This window comes from Mustela erminea, chromosome 14, assembly GCF_009829155.1.
Source record: "Mustela erminea isolate mMusErm1 chromosome 14, mMusErm1.Pri, whole genome shotgun sequence".
NCBI classification, from domain to species: domain Eukaryota; kingdom Metazoa; phylum Chordata; class Mammalia; order Carnivora; family Mustelidae; genus Mustela; species Mustela erminea.
Window position 1 is genome coordinate 41457349 of NC_045627.1, and position 17485 is coordinate 41474833.

The 17485-nt window shown below is 41.5% G+C and overlaps 1 protein-coding gene across 3 annotated transcripts in view; it reads left to right on the plus strand.

Moving 5' to 3' along the window:
* Window positions 1-17485, plus strand: part of LRMDA (leucine rich melanocyte differentiation associated) — a 1046803-nt gene that overhangs the window by 389870 nt on the left and 639448 nt on the right. The window contains exon 3 of one of the 3 annotated variants that reach the window (XM_032314126.1): window positions 12075-12167. The exons of 1 other annotated variant lie outside the window; for it this stretch is intronic. In XM_032314126.1, coding sequence (XP_032170017.1) covers window positions 12075-12167 — 93 coding nt within the window. Of the gene's footprint in view, window positions 1-10362; window positions 12168-17485 lie in introns of those variants that run through there. One more of the 3 variants, XM_032314127.1, reaches the window with a different exon arrangement.

Here is a 17485-nt window from a genome sequence, read left to right on the forward strand (position 1 = left end):
CAGTTAGATGAAATGAGTGAAAAGAATCATCATGGACTAATGTGGAAGTCAGGTCAGGATGATTCAAATCCTAAAATCTGTAAGTCTGACTAAGTTCCACCCCTGTCCTCGGGGTGGAAGTCAAGGCTGCGGAAGGATGGGAAAGCATCCCAAAGGTTTTTGCCTCCAGTCGGAGGAAGAAGGAGCCTGGAAGCAAGTGTGCATGGGCTTTGCTGGATTCTTGCAGCTGCAAAGAAGGCAGCTGGAGCCAACACGTGTTAGAGAGCTCCAGGGAGGTGGAGGCGGTCATGGATTCTAAGCCCTCTGCAAGGAAAACAGGGAAGTTAATTGCAGCCAAGGTTTCGAAGAAATCAGGTCACAAAATTGGAACCCTGAGTCTAGGAGAATTCAGAAGAGGAAATTTATTTCTTTAGCTTCTCCTCTGGGACTCTGTGCCCCTGGGGACTCATATGCAATATTTTTCTTATTTCTAAAGAGCAGTAAGTATGACCATGAGACTTTGAAAAGAGGTCCCTTTGGTAGGGCCATAGGATTTTCTAAACTGGTCTGCAAGGGTAGGTTAAATCTTGTGTTTTTGAAAAGAGGAATCTTCTGTACTCAGATGAGCCCCCACACCTTTAAGACTTCTTTATAATTTCATTTCTGTGATTTTCTTGCCTGGAAATTTGTGCCCACATCTCCCCATGCTAACAATCTTCAAGGATTGGTCCCAGTGCCATCTTTGTAGATGCAAACTTTTCATTTCTCTATTTTGAAATGATCCTCTCTTTGTCTTAAACTCCTGTTGTGTTTGTGGTCTTTGCCTTTTTTTTTTTTTAAATGGTATTGGCCTTTTTTTTTTTTTTTTAATGGCATTGGCCACAGTTATTTCAATATACTTTTTCTCTCCCAGTTACAGTATATTGTCATTGAGGAATTTACCTGTCTTTACTTCTGTCATAGTACCTAAAACAGAAAGAGGGGTTAACAAGTTTGTGTGGAAAGAATGAATAAAGATCTAACTTCACACTTAAGCATAAACTCATTGGAGATAGAAGATCTAATCAATGAGTATGTGTGGATTTCTGTATTGACATACTGCCAATGATATCTGTATAGATAGAGCTAGAGATGATTTAGTGCTCACTGTAAGCACATGGGAGACATGAGGGAAGTGTAAAAGGAGATCCCAGGCCTTAGATCATCTTTTTATTGTAGAGAGGATGCAGCAAAGTATCAGGAGTAGTGCTGGGTGGGCCTAAATTGTGTGGCACAGATGGCCGCTCCAAGCTTAAGAGAATGGTCTCTGTGGTCTGGGGTAGTTGGTAGAGCTTTTAATGGAGGAGGTAGACTTTGCTTGGGTTCTTGCTGGATATTGACATCAAACACTTCCAAGTTTGAAGGTCTTCAATGTCAATTTCCCCACATGGTAATAGTTGTATCTTTAATGTTGGTTATTTATGAAACAAAATAGAATGCACAGAAAGTGATACAAGTTCATGATTAATTTACACATATGTGTAATATATGTTTTTAATTCTTTCTCCACTTGAGCTTGTGATGAGTATGGATTTGAGGGCTCAAAAATTTTGAGGCTCCTTGGTAGACTAGGAATCTCAGGGAGTCTGAAAAAATGCTTGGGTAATGTTGATGGATTTCTGCTTAAGATTACTTGATTTTTTTGCTTTTAACCATTTTTTAACTGCTAAGGTTTAGCTTCTTTGTTATTGAGTAGATGTGTCCTAAATGCTTTTTGTACCTGATTCCAGAAGCTTCACCCCCCAACTATTTGAGATGTATTAACAATTCAGTTAATAAGATACATAAAACCACAGTCACCATTGGGGCATTTAAGAAGGTTAGCGGTGAGAGATATGATTAAATTTGATGACTGGATGAATGAAACATTGTCCTTTTCAAATGTTCATAATGTTATCAGGAAGGGGGAAAAAACAGAAACCACCATGATTAAAACTGGTGATATGACAGTGTGGCTTTATTGAATATATAATATGATGATTTTATTTGTAGGGTGTTTTGCCATGCATGCTGAGTCAAATGTAATACAAATACTAATACGATATTCAGCATTGCAAATACAAAGAAAAATGAATTGTCTTAGGAAATAGAATTTAAACTGATTTCCAATGATTCTGAATATTTAATACAGAGGAAATAACTTACTGTTATCATTATTATTTTTTTGCTTTTCATGTTCCTGATTAAATGATCAGAATAAAAATGATCACTTGAAAATAAATTCTGAAAGATTATTTCTTAAATATTATAATACCTCCGCTCTTTTGATCTCCCGGATTCTAGCCAGCTTGACCTGATTTATGTAGGTCATTCAAATGGTGAGTTCAGGTTTTTCTGGGATGAAAAAGTTGAGCCTTTTGCTTTGGCAGAAGATTCTGAATTTGTGATAATGTAAATATTACCTTGTTTGTCAAAACTAAGTGAGCACCCTGGCTTTCTTCTGGAGAACTAGAGAGAAATACTGCTCAATTTAACACGTATTTATTTCCTCTCTTCGGATCTAATATGTTTTACACATTCTTGGTAATAAAAAGAGTAATTCCTGATTTCATGCCAACTTGTTGGTTAAAAGTTCTGCCCAGTGAAGAGTAAAGGCAGATATTTAAATACCATGCTGTGTGATAGAGATTCCAAGAGTGGTAGCTAATTAGAGAAAGGAAAGATCTGTTGCTGAGACAGGGTTCTCCAGGTGGGGTCTAGCCAGTGACACTCGGACCCCGAGGATTCTAGGCAAGCTCTCCCAGCACGCCCTCTTCTGTGCCAGGGCGGGCAGGTGTGGGAATCCAATGGATGGCGGGCTGAAGTTTCTAGGGGGAGTCAGAGGGAAGGGGAAAAAAAAAAATCCTCCAGGCCTATCCTTCACTTAGCTTTTTATTTTTAACAAATGAAAAATACGTAGGGCCGTTGTCATTTGTTAAAGTGTAGCAGAAAGAGCGAAACAGGCCAGTGGAGGCTTCATCAAGAACGCTCATTCAGAATGATGAATGTGGCTAAACACACATTTGTTCGTAAAACTTGCAGAGTGGCTGAGCATCATTAAGCATGAGAAATAGGTGCAGCATGCTGAGAAGAGAGTGGAGCAAACAGATGTTGTGAATTTTCACAGGCATCCTTCATCCACCAGTCCATCATTAATATAGTTGAAGGTGATCCTTTCTTTTTATTTAATAAGCACAAACGAAGTGCATGTGCTATGATTCTGCTGAACACACTTCTTTTTCCCTGGAAGTAAGGACATGCAAGGATGGGGAGGGTGTGCGGACAAATCAACTCTCTGTGCACCCTTAGTGCGATACCAGCCTTGGGGCGACAGCTAGAGTGGGGTACCTTCATTTTTCCTTTTCGCTCATTCTGCAGTAACTCTATTGGCCCCTTCGTCCTGCCTACTACCCAGCAGACTGTCTAGATTTGCTGGAGGGTGAAAATATTTATGGCTTTTGACCTTGATATTTTGCAATTCTACTTTCTTTGGATGCATCCAACTTTTGCAGTGATACATTACAAGTTGTTTTCTAAAATCAGTTGGCCAGAAGCTTTTTTTCCCTCATTGGCAAAACATCATCAATCCTACCTGCATCGTGCAGCCCCACTTCTTCTCCTTCCTTCTTACTCTTTCTTTCCTCTTTTTAGGGCTTCAAGAGCAGAGGTCTTGGCCGGCACGTACTTTCAGCTTTCCTCTGCCTCGGTGCCTCGTCCAGCCTGCTGGTCTTAATGCCTCAGCCCCTTGTGTGCCACCAGGAAATGGGGATCTGGATTTTCTTTTCTTTTTTTTTTTAAAGATTTTATTTATTTATTTATGAGAGAGAGAGAGAGAGAGTGCGCGAGGGGGGGAGGGTCAGAGGGAGAGGTGGACTCCCTGCAGAGCAGGGAGCCCAATGCAGGACTCGATCCCAGGACTCCAGGATCATGACTTGAGCCGAAGGCAGTCACTTAGCCAACTGAGCCACCCAGGCGCCCTGGGGATCTGGCTTTTATGTCCCCTTACTTCCTGGTCTGTTAAATGAAGATACTACTGGTCTGTTAAATGAAGACCGTTTAACTGGTCTGTTAAATTAAGATACTAATCCCTTCTTCCCAAGGTTGGTCCAAGCAAAAGTGTTTTGGGAATTCTGAAAAGCACTTTACAGTTCCATGACTTCAAGTCTGTTTCCATTGCGTGTGTCTGTGCACATGTTCATAAGTATGTATCCTACTAGATGGGGCGAAGGTACCAAGACAAAACCCTGAAGCTCGAATACAGACCTCAGGACCAGATACTGCTTTATCTTGCTGGTGACGCATTGTGAAAGATACAACACAGTTTTAGTTCTCCCTTCTTGGTAGAAACTGTATTTTTAAAACTTCCAGTACCTTGGGGCAGACCTGAAGAACTCTGTAGTATTTTAGAAAATATCTACTGGTAGATATTCCCAACTGTTTAACTTGATACTTTTACATTGTTTCAACTGTTGTTGGCTGGCTGCCTAGGCCTTGACTTGATATGTTAAGTTTAAGTGTTTGTGTGTTAAAGACCTACATCTCTACTGTCCAAGGACGCATTTTGTGTTGTAAATGCTAACATTGCCAAGGCTTTTTGACTGTGCTCATATAATCTCTAGCTCTGGGGGTCATGTTCAGCTGAGTTCATAGACTGGAGGTTCAGTGTGAAGTAACAAGAAGCATTATTTTAGCTAATGTTGAATCCACGATCTTCCTAAAAGTAACACACGTGGTTCCCAAAGCCTTACCAACAGGACAAAATAATGGGGTCACATGGTGGCTGTGTTTTAATCCTTTCCTTCCATGGGCCCCCTAGCTCCCCAGTGGGGCACATATATTCTTGGAAACTTTGAGTAGCCCTGGATTTCCTATAGTTTATTATTGCACATAAATATAACCTGAGGTTTGGAACGCTGTGTTTTGTCTCTGTGAACCGCTGCCCTCAGGAAGAACGTACGCACAGCAGGGACTTGAGCCAGTCCCAGGAGCCTAGGTCATGGGTTGTGGTTGCCACATGCTGCTGCCCAAACTTTGAGAACCCTGCTGTTCCCTCTGGCTGTGTGGGCTCGAGGCCAAATACACAGGAAGGTGAGAATGTGTGTAGAGACTTTGGGTACTGGGATTTGTCTTCCTGCTTAATACCCTTTAAAATTCGATGACTCGCCTGTGAATGAGGTTCAGGGGTAACTTATGTTCGAGCCTAAGTGATTACCGTTCAGGGACTTTGAGATCCAAGCCCCCTGTAGCTTATCGATGTATGGGCGAGAGGCAGATAGAGTTGGCCTTGGCCTTCTTTGGTAATCTGCATGGTAGAAGAGAGAATGTGTTTATTGGAATGCATGATAATTTCTCCTGGTGCCTCTAGAGGAGTGAGGGCTGTTGTTTCAGAATTGATCTTGTCTGCCCTTCCTGGTCATTTTAGCCCCTATCAGTGCTTAGGTAGGTGTGGTACACCTAGCCCTGGGCTTGGAAGTTATTAAGTGAGTCCTTTTAACCGCTCTGCCTCCGTTTCTTCCTTGGTAAGATAAAGATAATGGGATCGGACTCATAGTATGTCAAGAGGGTTAAATTTAAAGTTCCTCAATTATTTAGATACCCACGTTTTTCAGGATCTTTCTCAAATGTGAGTTTAAAGTATTCTCTATACCCAGAATTATAATGAAAACAATTGAAATTGTAGGAATATTAATGCAGACTGGTTTTGCTGTAAGTCAGGAGTTAGCCAATGGCCTGCCTGCTCCCTCTTTTCATATGTCCATGAGCTAAAAATAATTTTTAAATTTGTAAATAGTTTGAAAAATCAAAAGAAGAATAATACTTTGTGACACATGAAAACGTCATGAAATTCAAATTTAAGTGTCCATGAATAAATTTTACCCTGGTCATTATTAAATGTGTGTTACCAAAATTTACATTCTGGGCCCCTGGGTGGCTCAGTCAGTTAAGTGGCTGCCTTCAGCTCAGGTCATGATCCCAGAGTCCTGGGATTGAGCCCCACATCGGGCTCCCTGTTCAGTGGCGAGCCTGCTTCCCCCTCTCCCTCTGCCTGCCGCTCTGCCTACTTGGGCTCTCTATCTCTCTAATAAGTAAATAAAATCTTAAAAAAATTTTACGTTCTACTATTACTATCTTTTTTTGAATTGCCTCAGTAAAAAATAAGTAGAAAACAGTTTTTTTCTCTTATTAGTGCCTACATGATATCCTTGATTTTACTGCTTGGCTCTCAAAGCCAAAAATATTTACTATCTGGCCCTTTATAGAATTTGTTTGCTAAGCCCTGATCTCAGTCATTCCACATTCTCACTAGGTGAGTGTTTTTCAAATTCTGGGTATGGATCCATGATTTGTTTTGAGATTAACTTAGATGGGTACAAATGCCATTTTATAAAGAGAGGAAATAAAGAATGAAATAAGAGAAAATACCAGAGTGCCTTGCACATAGTAGGGTTAATTATTGCCTTAGGAAGTATTTTCAGAGGGCCATGTGGAGTGTATCTGTGCGTGTGTGTACACACATATAATGAGTCATTACAACAAATTAGAAGTGGATTGTGGTCACAGAGTTGGAAAACCATGGCACGAGACTGTCAGCTCTGTGAGGACAGAGAACCTTTCTTACTCATCTTTGTTCCCTTAGGCCTTGACATAATGCCTGGGAAAAACAGGCTTTCATAAGTGCTTTGAGGCAATGAATGAGTTCAGGGGGGAAGTAAAGACATGGTTGTTGACTATTGTGGACCCAGCTACTAGACGAGCTCTGGACGTATCTTCATGCTCAGTGAAGCATGCTGAGTCCTGGGATAAGAACAGACCTATCAGTGGGTGAGCAGATCACTTTTTTCTTTGTTATAGAAGATTTTATATAAGAAGCAGGGTTTGAGAATCATCCCCAAGGATAGATACACCATGTGATGAGTGCAGTGCCTAAAAAGGGAACAAGCACTGGATCAGGGGTCCCGAGTTCTGGTGCCTGTTCTACTGTGAACTGCATTTCTGCAAATGCCTCCAGCGCAGGGGAGGGGAGGATGACGGGCACGACTGCTGTACCCTTCAGCTGTGAGAACCATTTCGGGAAATGTGTAAGAGAGGGACCTGAAAATACAGACCCCATTCAGAGATAGTGCTTATTATTCTACCACATTAAAATATCGGTACCTGTCCTCTGCTTTGGGTGGGGCATGTGCTGGGCGCAATGGGGAACAGAAGTTCAAGTAGAAGTTCAAAAGTTGCTATTAATCATTTCATCAGCTTAACAGCGAGGACTGGAAGGTTCTCAGGAGGTCCTTAAGGGAAGAACACCATAGTCCTCGCCATTATATTGGTAAAAAGATCAGTAACGATGAAAGATTTAAAATAGGACCACGGCAGAGGAGACTCCATAACGCTGTGCATACCCGGCTCAGTGTTGGACCCTAAAAGGGGAAGTGGGCACTCTGGGTAGAGGTGGGAAGGGGGAGTGGAAGAGAGGTGTGTGTTTCTTGGGTGGAAGGGAAGGCACGGCCCTGCCGTGGTAGTGGCAGCTGAGAGGGGAGCCCCTGTAGATGAAAAAGTCCCTTCTGAGTGAGTGACTCCCTGGGCTAATTGGTGCATTACTCTCTGTGATGGGCCTGATGGTGCTGAGATAACAAAATGAAAAATCAAATGAGAAATGGAACCCGGGAGTCTAAAAAGTTAGTAAATTTTGACATTAGAAATATAATCAAATTTCACCAATGCTTTTCTGTAGTGACAGCCAAATCCATCCGTGTCAGAGCAACAGCCTATGGTATGTGGTTTCATGTGGCGTTTCTTCCCCCTTTCTCTTTTCCTTTTGCAAAATCAGCATTAGGCTATTTGGAGGACAGGCAAGAACTATTATGTTAAATTGTGCTACCTACAACTTAAGCTTCTGTCTTTGCTAAAGCTGCCAGTTTTTATAAACAACAGAAGACAGAAAGGGTTTACTAAGAATAATGTTGAAGCCCAAAAGAATCCTACAGCCTATAAATCTTAATAGAGGTTCTGAGATTCCAGCAGGCTGGATGTGTCTCTTTTACCCAGGCTCACTCCATCTTGGCTCCCCTGTGATGACTCCAATTTTCTCGAAACACAGGCGCGGCGCCTTGAATTTACTTGTGGCACTATTTGCCTACAAACAGGAATACATGCATATAACCTATGCAAATCAATAAAAACATGTCAAGACCCCTTAGATCGCACTACTCTTCTAAAATGCAATTTATCTTGCTGCAAATGAGAGTGAGGGGCTAGGTAACAAATAGCGTCTGATCATTTAACGAGCACCTGTTGTCACTGCATTTGAAAACCGCATTTTTCATTTGACATACAGTAAATTGCATTTTCATATATATCGAATGGCAAAGGGAGTTGGGATGTACATATGCAGCCCTTTATGAATTTTATGAACAATGGATATTTTAGAGCTGGATGTTTAAAGGGGTCACGTCAGACGCTGCAAATCTATTTGTTCCTTCCCGAGTTGGTTATGAACACACCAGACTTTTCTTATGGCTGGGTGTTGAAACGCAGCCACGCTGAAAGTATAATTATAACATTCATGTTAGGTGAGGGACAATTACTATAATTTTTGTATAAAATGGAATATAACTTAAATGTGTAAACGTGAAATATTTGAAAAAAAGTTTCTCAGGGGAAAACTGCTTTTTATAAATTATATTTTTCAGTCAGTCCCTTTGTCGGCTTAATTTATGAGCCACAGGTTTGTGGCTTTTTTTTTTTTTAATCTAAATGCAATATTTTGTTTGCAGATGGGTGTCTGTTGTACAAATCCAACAACACTTAGGCTTATCAGCAACAATGGTTTTCACATTAGTGAGCATGGTTTGGCAATATTACTTGACATCTGGAACAAGCTATGTTATACCAGACATATCAAGTATAACTGAATGGATCATTTAACTGGCATTTGTTTCAAAAACTCCCACTCTTCAGCTTTTGCCGGGATGTCATGACAGGCCAGCAGTGAGTCCCGCAGTCCCCCAGCTTCTGGGCCTCTTGTCTGCCTTTGACAATCCCGTGCTCGCTTCCTACCATGAGTTGGGCATTTGATAATAGTGGCCTTGAGGCTGTGTTCTTGCATTTCTCTCTATCTTTTTGGAGAAGGCCCTGGTGCCAGACACTTGCAAAGGTCAAGGGCATGTGACCATTTTAGCCAGGAATCAGTCTGTCGGTTGTGCGTGGCTTGTGTTTTGAGTTCTTGATTGGGGGGCCCCAGGTATGTCTTTTTTTTTTTTTTTGTAGCTGTGTCCCAGGGAGACCTGCTTTGTTGAATTGCCCATAACTTGGATAGAGAGAAGAAAAACTGGGAAAGGGCCCTCCTGTATTACATCCATAAATAAAAGAACCACAGGGGGGCAGAGAGAGAAGCTGGAAATAGAAGGAAATGATAGTAGAATTTTAGTGCTTAAAATCTCTCTTAATCTGTGTAGTTCTCCCTAGCATTTCACGGTATACAGTCACAACTTGGGGCCCACCCCCAAAGTTTCATATCTTCACTAATATGGATTTACCTTATGGCTCTTCCTACCATATATTTAATATGTGTATATATATATGTAATATACATATATATTTTATACCTCTTGGGACCTCAAATGTCAAGGGTACTTTATTTCATATAGTAATGCTGCTGCCATCTTTTTAATGTTTTTATTTGTGTTGGGTGAGAACTTCTCTCTTTAAGCTCAGCAAGGTACAAAGAGGGTTCACCCAGCTTACTGAGAAAATTCATTCCAGCCATTCAAATCAATTAAAGGGAAAGAGGAACTTACAGGTAAAGTGAATAAAGAATAGGTTTCAAATAAAAGGCAATAGTCAAATAATGAGAAAGCTCATGTCTTGGTCTCGTTTGTGTTGCATTTGGTAAAATTGTTTTTATCAACACACGTCAGAAATTTAGGATTGAGCATAACAAATTGTTTATTATCTGTACCAATGTCCCTGGAAGGAACTGCCCAAGGTGGTCTTACTACTCTGGGAAAGAGAGAGGGAACCTCAACCCTTCTAACATTCCTTTTTAGGTTAGCTGGAGACAAGTACATTCATTCATTAGTCTGCCATTCAAAAAAGATTTCTTGGTCATCAAATATTATTGAAAAGCATGGTATTAAGAATGAAAGAGAGGCAGAACCAACAAGAAATGATAACAGCAACAAACACCAAAGGAGTTAACCTCATTTACAGTTGCATCAAAAAGAATAAAGTATTTAGGAATAAACTTAACCCAGAAGCTGGAAGATGTATACACTGAAAACGATAAAACATTGCTAAAAGAAATCAAAGAAGATACAAATGCATGGAAAGACCTCCGGTGTTGGTAGATTGGAAGACTTAATATTATTAAAATGTTCATGTTCTTCAGAGCAATCTACAGATTCACTATAATCTCTATCAAAACTGCAGTAGCATTTTCCTTCCTCCCTTCCAGTAGCATTTTTCCCCAGTAGCACTTTTTCTTCCTTCCTTCCTCTCTCTCTTTCTTTCTTGCAAAAATAGAACCATCCTCAAATCATCTGGAATCTCAAGGGACCCTGTGTAGCCAACCCAGCTTTGAAAACAAAGTTGGTTTGGAAACGCTGTTTCAAAACATACTGTAAAGCAGAGGTAATCAGGATAGTGTGGCTTGAAGACAGGTGTGTAGATCATGGGAATAGAATAGAGATCTCAAGCCTTGGGTATGTGCTCAGATTATTTTTTGGCAAGTGTATCAGATTACACAGGGCGGGGGAGAAAAGGCAGAGTCTTCAGCAAACAGTGTTGGCCAAACTGGACGTACATGTGTAAAAGAGTAACGTTGGGCCTTTATTTTGGGTTAAAGACCAAAAAGTGAATTCCTAACAAAAGTAGAAAAATAATTTATTATTCAGCCATCTCCCCTTTGGCTTTGTATCCAAAAGAATCCAGAGCAGGATCTCAAAGGGAGAGAGTTGCACACAGGTGTACATTGCAGTGTTATTCTAAATAGCCGAGGGGCCACTGACAGATGAATGGTCCAGGCAATACAGTCTAATATCATGCAGCACTAAACAAGAAGGAAACTGTTACCTGAATGAACTTGCAGACATTGTGCCAAGTGAAATAAACTGGTCACGAAAGGATAAGTACTGTATGATTGTACTCGCGTGAAGCATCTAAAGATGTCAAAACAAAGTAGGAAGGTGATTGCTAAGGGGTAGGGAGAAAGGAAAATGAAGGAGAATTAGTGTTTAGTGGGTATAGATTTTTAGCGTTGCAAGATGAAAAAGTTCTAGAGATCTAGGTGAATGTCCTTAGCACTTCTGAACTGTGCACTTAAATGGCTATGATGGTAACTTCTGTGTTACGTGTTTTTATCGCAATGGAAGTCACCCTCACCAAAGTAGATGTTGGTCCCTACCTTTAGGGGATCTTGGAATCGAGTCAGAAGCAATATAGTTTTAGCTTATTTGTGACTGAAATTATTGTAGTCAGGGAGTGAGCAGGGAAGGCTTCCTGGAGGAGGTAGGTCTTGGGTTTTGGTAGTTGTAGCCCCTAGTCTACTTGGCAGGTCTTTTTCACCTTGTGGCCATTGGTAAAGTGATTCGTGTTTTGAAACATGCCACTGAGATAGAGTGTGGGTTTTCTTTGGGGGTAATGAAGTGGACGTCTGTTGCTTTCCAGGCTAAATGAGCAGCTTTCTACCCAACATCACTACCGATTCAGCAGGCCTATAAATGTGCCTCTGCCTTGCTGAGGCCCACCGATGCGATCCAGTGGTCCACATCCCAGCCAAGCCACCTCGTGTCCTGCTTGCTTCTCTACAGGTTTCTATAGGCATCTGCCTATTTGCTTTCAGATTCCAAAGGAGAACTAGGCTCATAAATCTTTAGGAAACCCCAAATGAATTACAGTTTTACCCACTAGAGTTGTTACTTTAATGCCTCTCTAATTATCTTGTGTACTCAGACTCCAGATACTCATTGGGGACGAAAAGTGAAAGCAGTGTAGACAACAAGTGGCATCTCCTCTGTTAAAGTTCCATCGGGCTCAGAGACCTCAGATCCATTCCTGCCCTTGACCTGCTTTTCCCTCTGTCACAGGAGCTGTCACCTGCAGGAATATTTCCGAGTTTCCCTCATCAGCTGGCTTCCTCTTGGGTTTGACCAACGGAAGATGCTGGCAGGAACTGGAAGGTGGGAGGAGGGATAAGCCATGACACTTCTTTCCACCCCACCTCTGCTGGCTTCTCTGTCGGGGCTGAGTCTCTACCCTAGTTCCAGTTCCTGTGGGATATGGCCCACCAGGGTTCTCACGTGGGTGGGAGATCTTGTCCCTGCCCTCTGCTGTCTCTTCAGCTCGAATGTGGTTGTGGTTTCTTGCTGTTGCTTCTCCATCATTTGTGCATCCAATCTCCTGCATGAAATGCCTTCTGTGGTAAATATTTAGAAACAGGTAGCTCCCTTTTTTTAGGTTTGACCTTAAATGATGCAGTTCTCTGGTGTCTGAGGACTTCTTGGCAGTCTGTGGGCCTTTCGAGAGCTGGACACAGTTGGGTTGCATAAAAACCCATTGACTGAAAGAAAGCGAGTTTGGAAATTAACAGCGTCAGATTTGATGTAGCCACACATGGCAGTACCATTTACAGGAACATGCGGTGTTTGCAGCATCTGTAGCCAGAGGAAAAAGCAATTGATGAGAGAGTGAAAGTGAACTGGTTTGGGTTTCATGAGTCTTATTTTACTTGGGGTAGCATATAAATTGTCACACTGGTTGAAAATAAGTGCTCGAGTCCCAGACTTTATTTTAGATCATCAATATGATAAACATGGCTTTTCATGTTACAGAAACTCCCATAGTCATAACTCCACATGGTTATTCCATCCAGTTTAATAAGGCCATATTTATTATATGAGCACCTTGATAGTCTGGCACTGGGCCAGGTACAAACTACAAGGAGAGCCTGATCGAAGCTAACAGTGGTGTTTGGATTAGGACTAGAAAGATTAAAAACTCCTCTACAGATTGCATTTATATTAGTCTGTAGCCATTTTTGCATCTTATTTAAGATAAAAAGGCATAGTAGGATTATTATGAAAATTACAAATGACAGAGCCTTTTATTTTAGGAGTCTTATATTCCCTTGGGATTATGTTGGAACTGCCTCAACAATCTGGCAAAGCCCTTATTAGCATCAGGAGTTGGGCATTCCCATTCAAACTTGAAAGTGTTCAAAAATTGATATTATTTTCTACTTTCTTTATTCCCCCTCCTTGGTTTTTAAGGTGCCAAGAAATACTGGGTGGGTAAGAAACTGGTGTTTTCCTGTTGCTCATGTACTACCATCTAGTTGTCCTAAAGGGGAGACTTTGGATTGAGACAATAACTGTTGAATGGTATAGAAAACATGAAAGTCAAAACAACAGCATAATCAACCATATTGACTCAGCAGATATATGGGGTCCTGGCATTTAGCAACTAAGCCATCACTCAGCTCCTACTCTCATGGGGCTTATAATCCACTGAAGGGTACAGACAATTAGGGCAATAACCAGGGGGAGTCCCAGGAGTTTGGAAAGTAGAGAAAAGATACCTAGTTAGACCATTTTGGCTGAAATTTGGAAGACAAGAGGAATTTACTTGGTTAGCATTAAGACAAAGGAATATTCTGGTAAGAGGGACCAGAGCATATAGAAGTCTGAAGGTATGAACACGAGAGAATATATTGCCTTAGAGGAAATGACATGGAGAGACTTTAAAGCTGGGTTTTTCTAAAAGTAAAACAACAACCTTTCTCTCTCTCTGTTTCTTTCTTTTTTTTTTTTTTTAATTGTTGTTTTCTTAACCTCGCTTGGAAGAGGATCATTTTGGTAGAGGTGGTTGTTCAACATGATTGAATATGATTGGGTGTTATTACTTGCTGATGGGACTTAATTTTCTCGTGTTTAAATGTGATCCATTATCTTGTGTCTAGAACATATTAAAATGACTTTAAAATGAGAAACAAGGCAACTCGGCTTATTTCAGTGCAAATATACTTGCTTATTGAACTAAACTGAAGGGTGCTGGGACATTTGAATACTAAGACTAGACAGATGCCCAAATCCCAGGGTTGTGCGACTAGAGTGGCCCTTTGTGATCAGGGGGCGCTGATCAGACCACGGTGGTAACTCAGGGTTTGTTTTTACTTTTTTCTAGCCTTATTCTGTTTGGTCTTAACTCCTGGCTTCTCTTTTCCTTTCTTCATTCTCTCCTTCTGACTCGAAACTCATCAACTTGCAATACCCCTGATAAAACTCATTTATAATGCTGACCAAATTTTCTGGCTCCAGCCAGCTGTTCAGTTTTTTTCTTGTGGAAGGCCCCAAACTTCTCACTACTTGTTCTGAAGATAAATTAGCGACTTCTAAATAATGCAGTGAACCCTAATTCTCTTTGATTAGTAGCGAGTTAGATGATAGCGACCCATTGAAATTGGCCATCAGCATAAATAATGAGTGAATGAACTGATAAAATGCAAAGTCACCGGCCGTCATAAATCAAATGAAATCCACTTTCTCTGGAAGTCACTGAAATTAGAAGTCCATGCTCCTATTAATTATTTTGCCTTCTGAAGACGACAGTGTTATAAATCAGCCTTGAAAGGCCCTTCACTTAGAAAGCTGAAGGAGCGCTGCTGCCTCCAAATTGCTTTGTGTACGCACCTAATTGTTTCTTAAGTAATCCACCTTTGTGGCATGGCTTCAGGAGGCAAAGAAGGTCCGCGTTTGTCGAGATCCATGAATGCGGCCTTAGGAAGGGCCAAACTAGAGAGGGCGAGTATCCACCCTTGGGATCTTCCCAGGGTCCTTACTTAAGGACTCAGCCCCCATGAGGGCTAGGCACTGTGGGAGTGGTTTTCTATGGCAGGATGCAGAGACGAGTGGTAGGTCCCAGGCCATTTTTAGCATCTTACTTCAACTTCCAGCCGGGCCCGAGAAGCCAAACTTCGCCTGATTTCAGTGAAAAAGAAGATTTCGAAAACTGGGGGAAAAACTGAGATGGACAACTTTGAATTCTCGGATTCCTTTTCGAGAGTTGTTGCAATCTGCATATATTAGGTGTGAAATGACACATAATTTTTGCTAAGAGGTGGGTGGGAAATTATATTCATTTAGGAGCCTATTTTACAACAGACATTAAAAAAAGCAACATTCTTTGAAAAAGAGGTTAATTGCATGGTAGGGAATGTTGTAAATTGGTTTTATTTTGGACCGCTACCTGTCATAGCTGAGGTTCTGGAGTTGAGACTGCTGACGTAAACAAAACAAAACAAAAGAAAAACCAAACCCTACTAGAGGTGGTCTCAAAAATTTGGTCCGGCTTAGACACGTGACCCTGAGCGGTTAGCAGATCTGGACAGAACTCACAAGGAAATTCTCTGCTTTCCATTGAGTGCATGTGTGATTTTTGTTGGCCTCTGTGGAGAGGCGGATGGCAATTTTATGGAAGTGAAGATAGCAATGGGAAGTAGTCCTTGGGAACTCTGGGTACTAGTCAGGTGTACAGTGAATGTCCACAAATTGGAGGTTTCATATGGACTCCACAGAAGGGGGTGGAATGGGGAAACGGTTTTAAAGGAAAAGGCGTTCTTTATTCCTTTTTATAAAACTTCTTACCATCTGCTGCAGCCCAGCCAGATTCCCCTGGTGGCCAGTAGAGTAAATGTAAAGACTAGCCTTGGAAAATGGAAACTGTCTTCCGGATGGTAAGAAGCACATTCTCTTACTTCTTTGTGTGGTGATCATTTGGGTGTCCTGGTCTGTTCTGAATCCTCCACATAAATGAAATGAGTATGCTTGTATGTATGTGTGTGTGTGTGTGTGTGTGTGTGCACGCACACCCATTTAGGACTCAAAAACAACCTAGTATTGGGGTATCTGGGTGGCTCAGTGGGCTAAGCCTCTGCTTTCGGCTTGGGTCATGATCTCAGGGTCCTGGAACTGAGCCCTGCATCGGGCTCTCTGCTCAGTGGGGAGCCTGCTTCCCCCAGCCCTCTCTGCCTGCCTCTCTGCCTGCTTGTGATCTCTCTCTTTGTCAAATAAATAAATAAAATCTTAAAACAACAACAACAACAACAACAACAACAAAAACCAACCTAGTATTAAAGTGAGTGCAGTGGTGTAAATTTTCCTGTGTGAGTGTGTTCTGATGTTGGGGTTTGTTAGTGCTGGGTCGTATGTGAATCAGAATAACCCAGTTTGAGAACTAAGCTTAATGATAAATAATTGAGCAGTATGTCATGAAAGAGGAAGGAGCAATTATTCCCTAGGATGTTGAATCTTAAATGTTAGAGATGTTCTGGGTTGTGTCCTTGAAAGCAGCCTAGTCTGTAATTTCACAGAGATTCCGTGGGCTGTTCCACACCAGAGGGATGAGAGGATGTCCTAATACTCTGGACACCTCCAGAGTCTTGGCAGCTTCCTACTCATAATCGTACAATTCTGCTTGCTGTGAAAGAGTGGGGTCATGGGAGAAAACCTAGCTTTTGGTCTTCTTGAACTAATTCTGGAAATCTGTGAGTCACCGGGCAGTGTTCTGTGCTCCAGGACAAAGCAAGACCTCCATGGTGACTCCTCCCTGAAAGTGTGTGTCCTGTATGTCTTTCTTAGTCTGGTTTTGCCTGGCTTCACTTTTAGAATTATTGTTACATGATGGGGGCAAGCAGTAAAGATTTGTTGATTGTTAGAAACACAGTTGGATTGGAAGAGGAGCTCATCTGAGTCAGTAGCTCTAGTCTTTGTTAGATGTCCTTCTGTGCATGAGGTCTGTAGAGGTTAAGCTAGGTCCTGACCATCTGCACAACCGTGTCCTCCTGGAATGAAACATTTATCACTCACGGTTTATGGGTTTTAGAACATTCTTTGTTTTTCCTGGGTGATGGTCCCTTGTGTGGCCATGAGCAGGGTGACCATATGTCCCGATAGTCTCAATTTATGCCTGGAATAGTCTCAATTTATGCCTGCTTTTCCTGGTATAAATATTAATTGAAATTGCTTTCTCTACCTTTTACTCTCAGAACTGTCTGGATTTAGATGATCATCCCATACATAGGACTTGAAAGGAATGTTTGTTTCTTGCCCCAGTCCCACAGAGACCGTGGCATAGTGAGATATAACCAAGGCTTTGGAAATATGCAGCCTTTAAACTTATTCCCTAGCATGTGACCTTGGGCAAGTTAGCTTCTTGGAGCCTGTGTTTCTTTATCTATAAAATGAGGGTCATGGTGCATCCTTCACAGATTTGTGCTGAAGATCAAATAAAACATGTAATGAACTTAGCACATTTCTGGGCGGATAGATAGGTAGAGGCTAAACACTTGTTCTTTCTTCCTCAGAATAAGCCAAGAAACCTGGTGAGAGGGCAGAGGCTTTGCCTGATTTCTGAACCTGACTTTGACATTGATGCAAATAGTTAAGTCAGCACCAGCCCAGCGTAACAAAGAGAAGAAGAAAATATTCCCCCTGCCACTTTA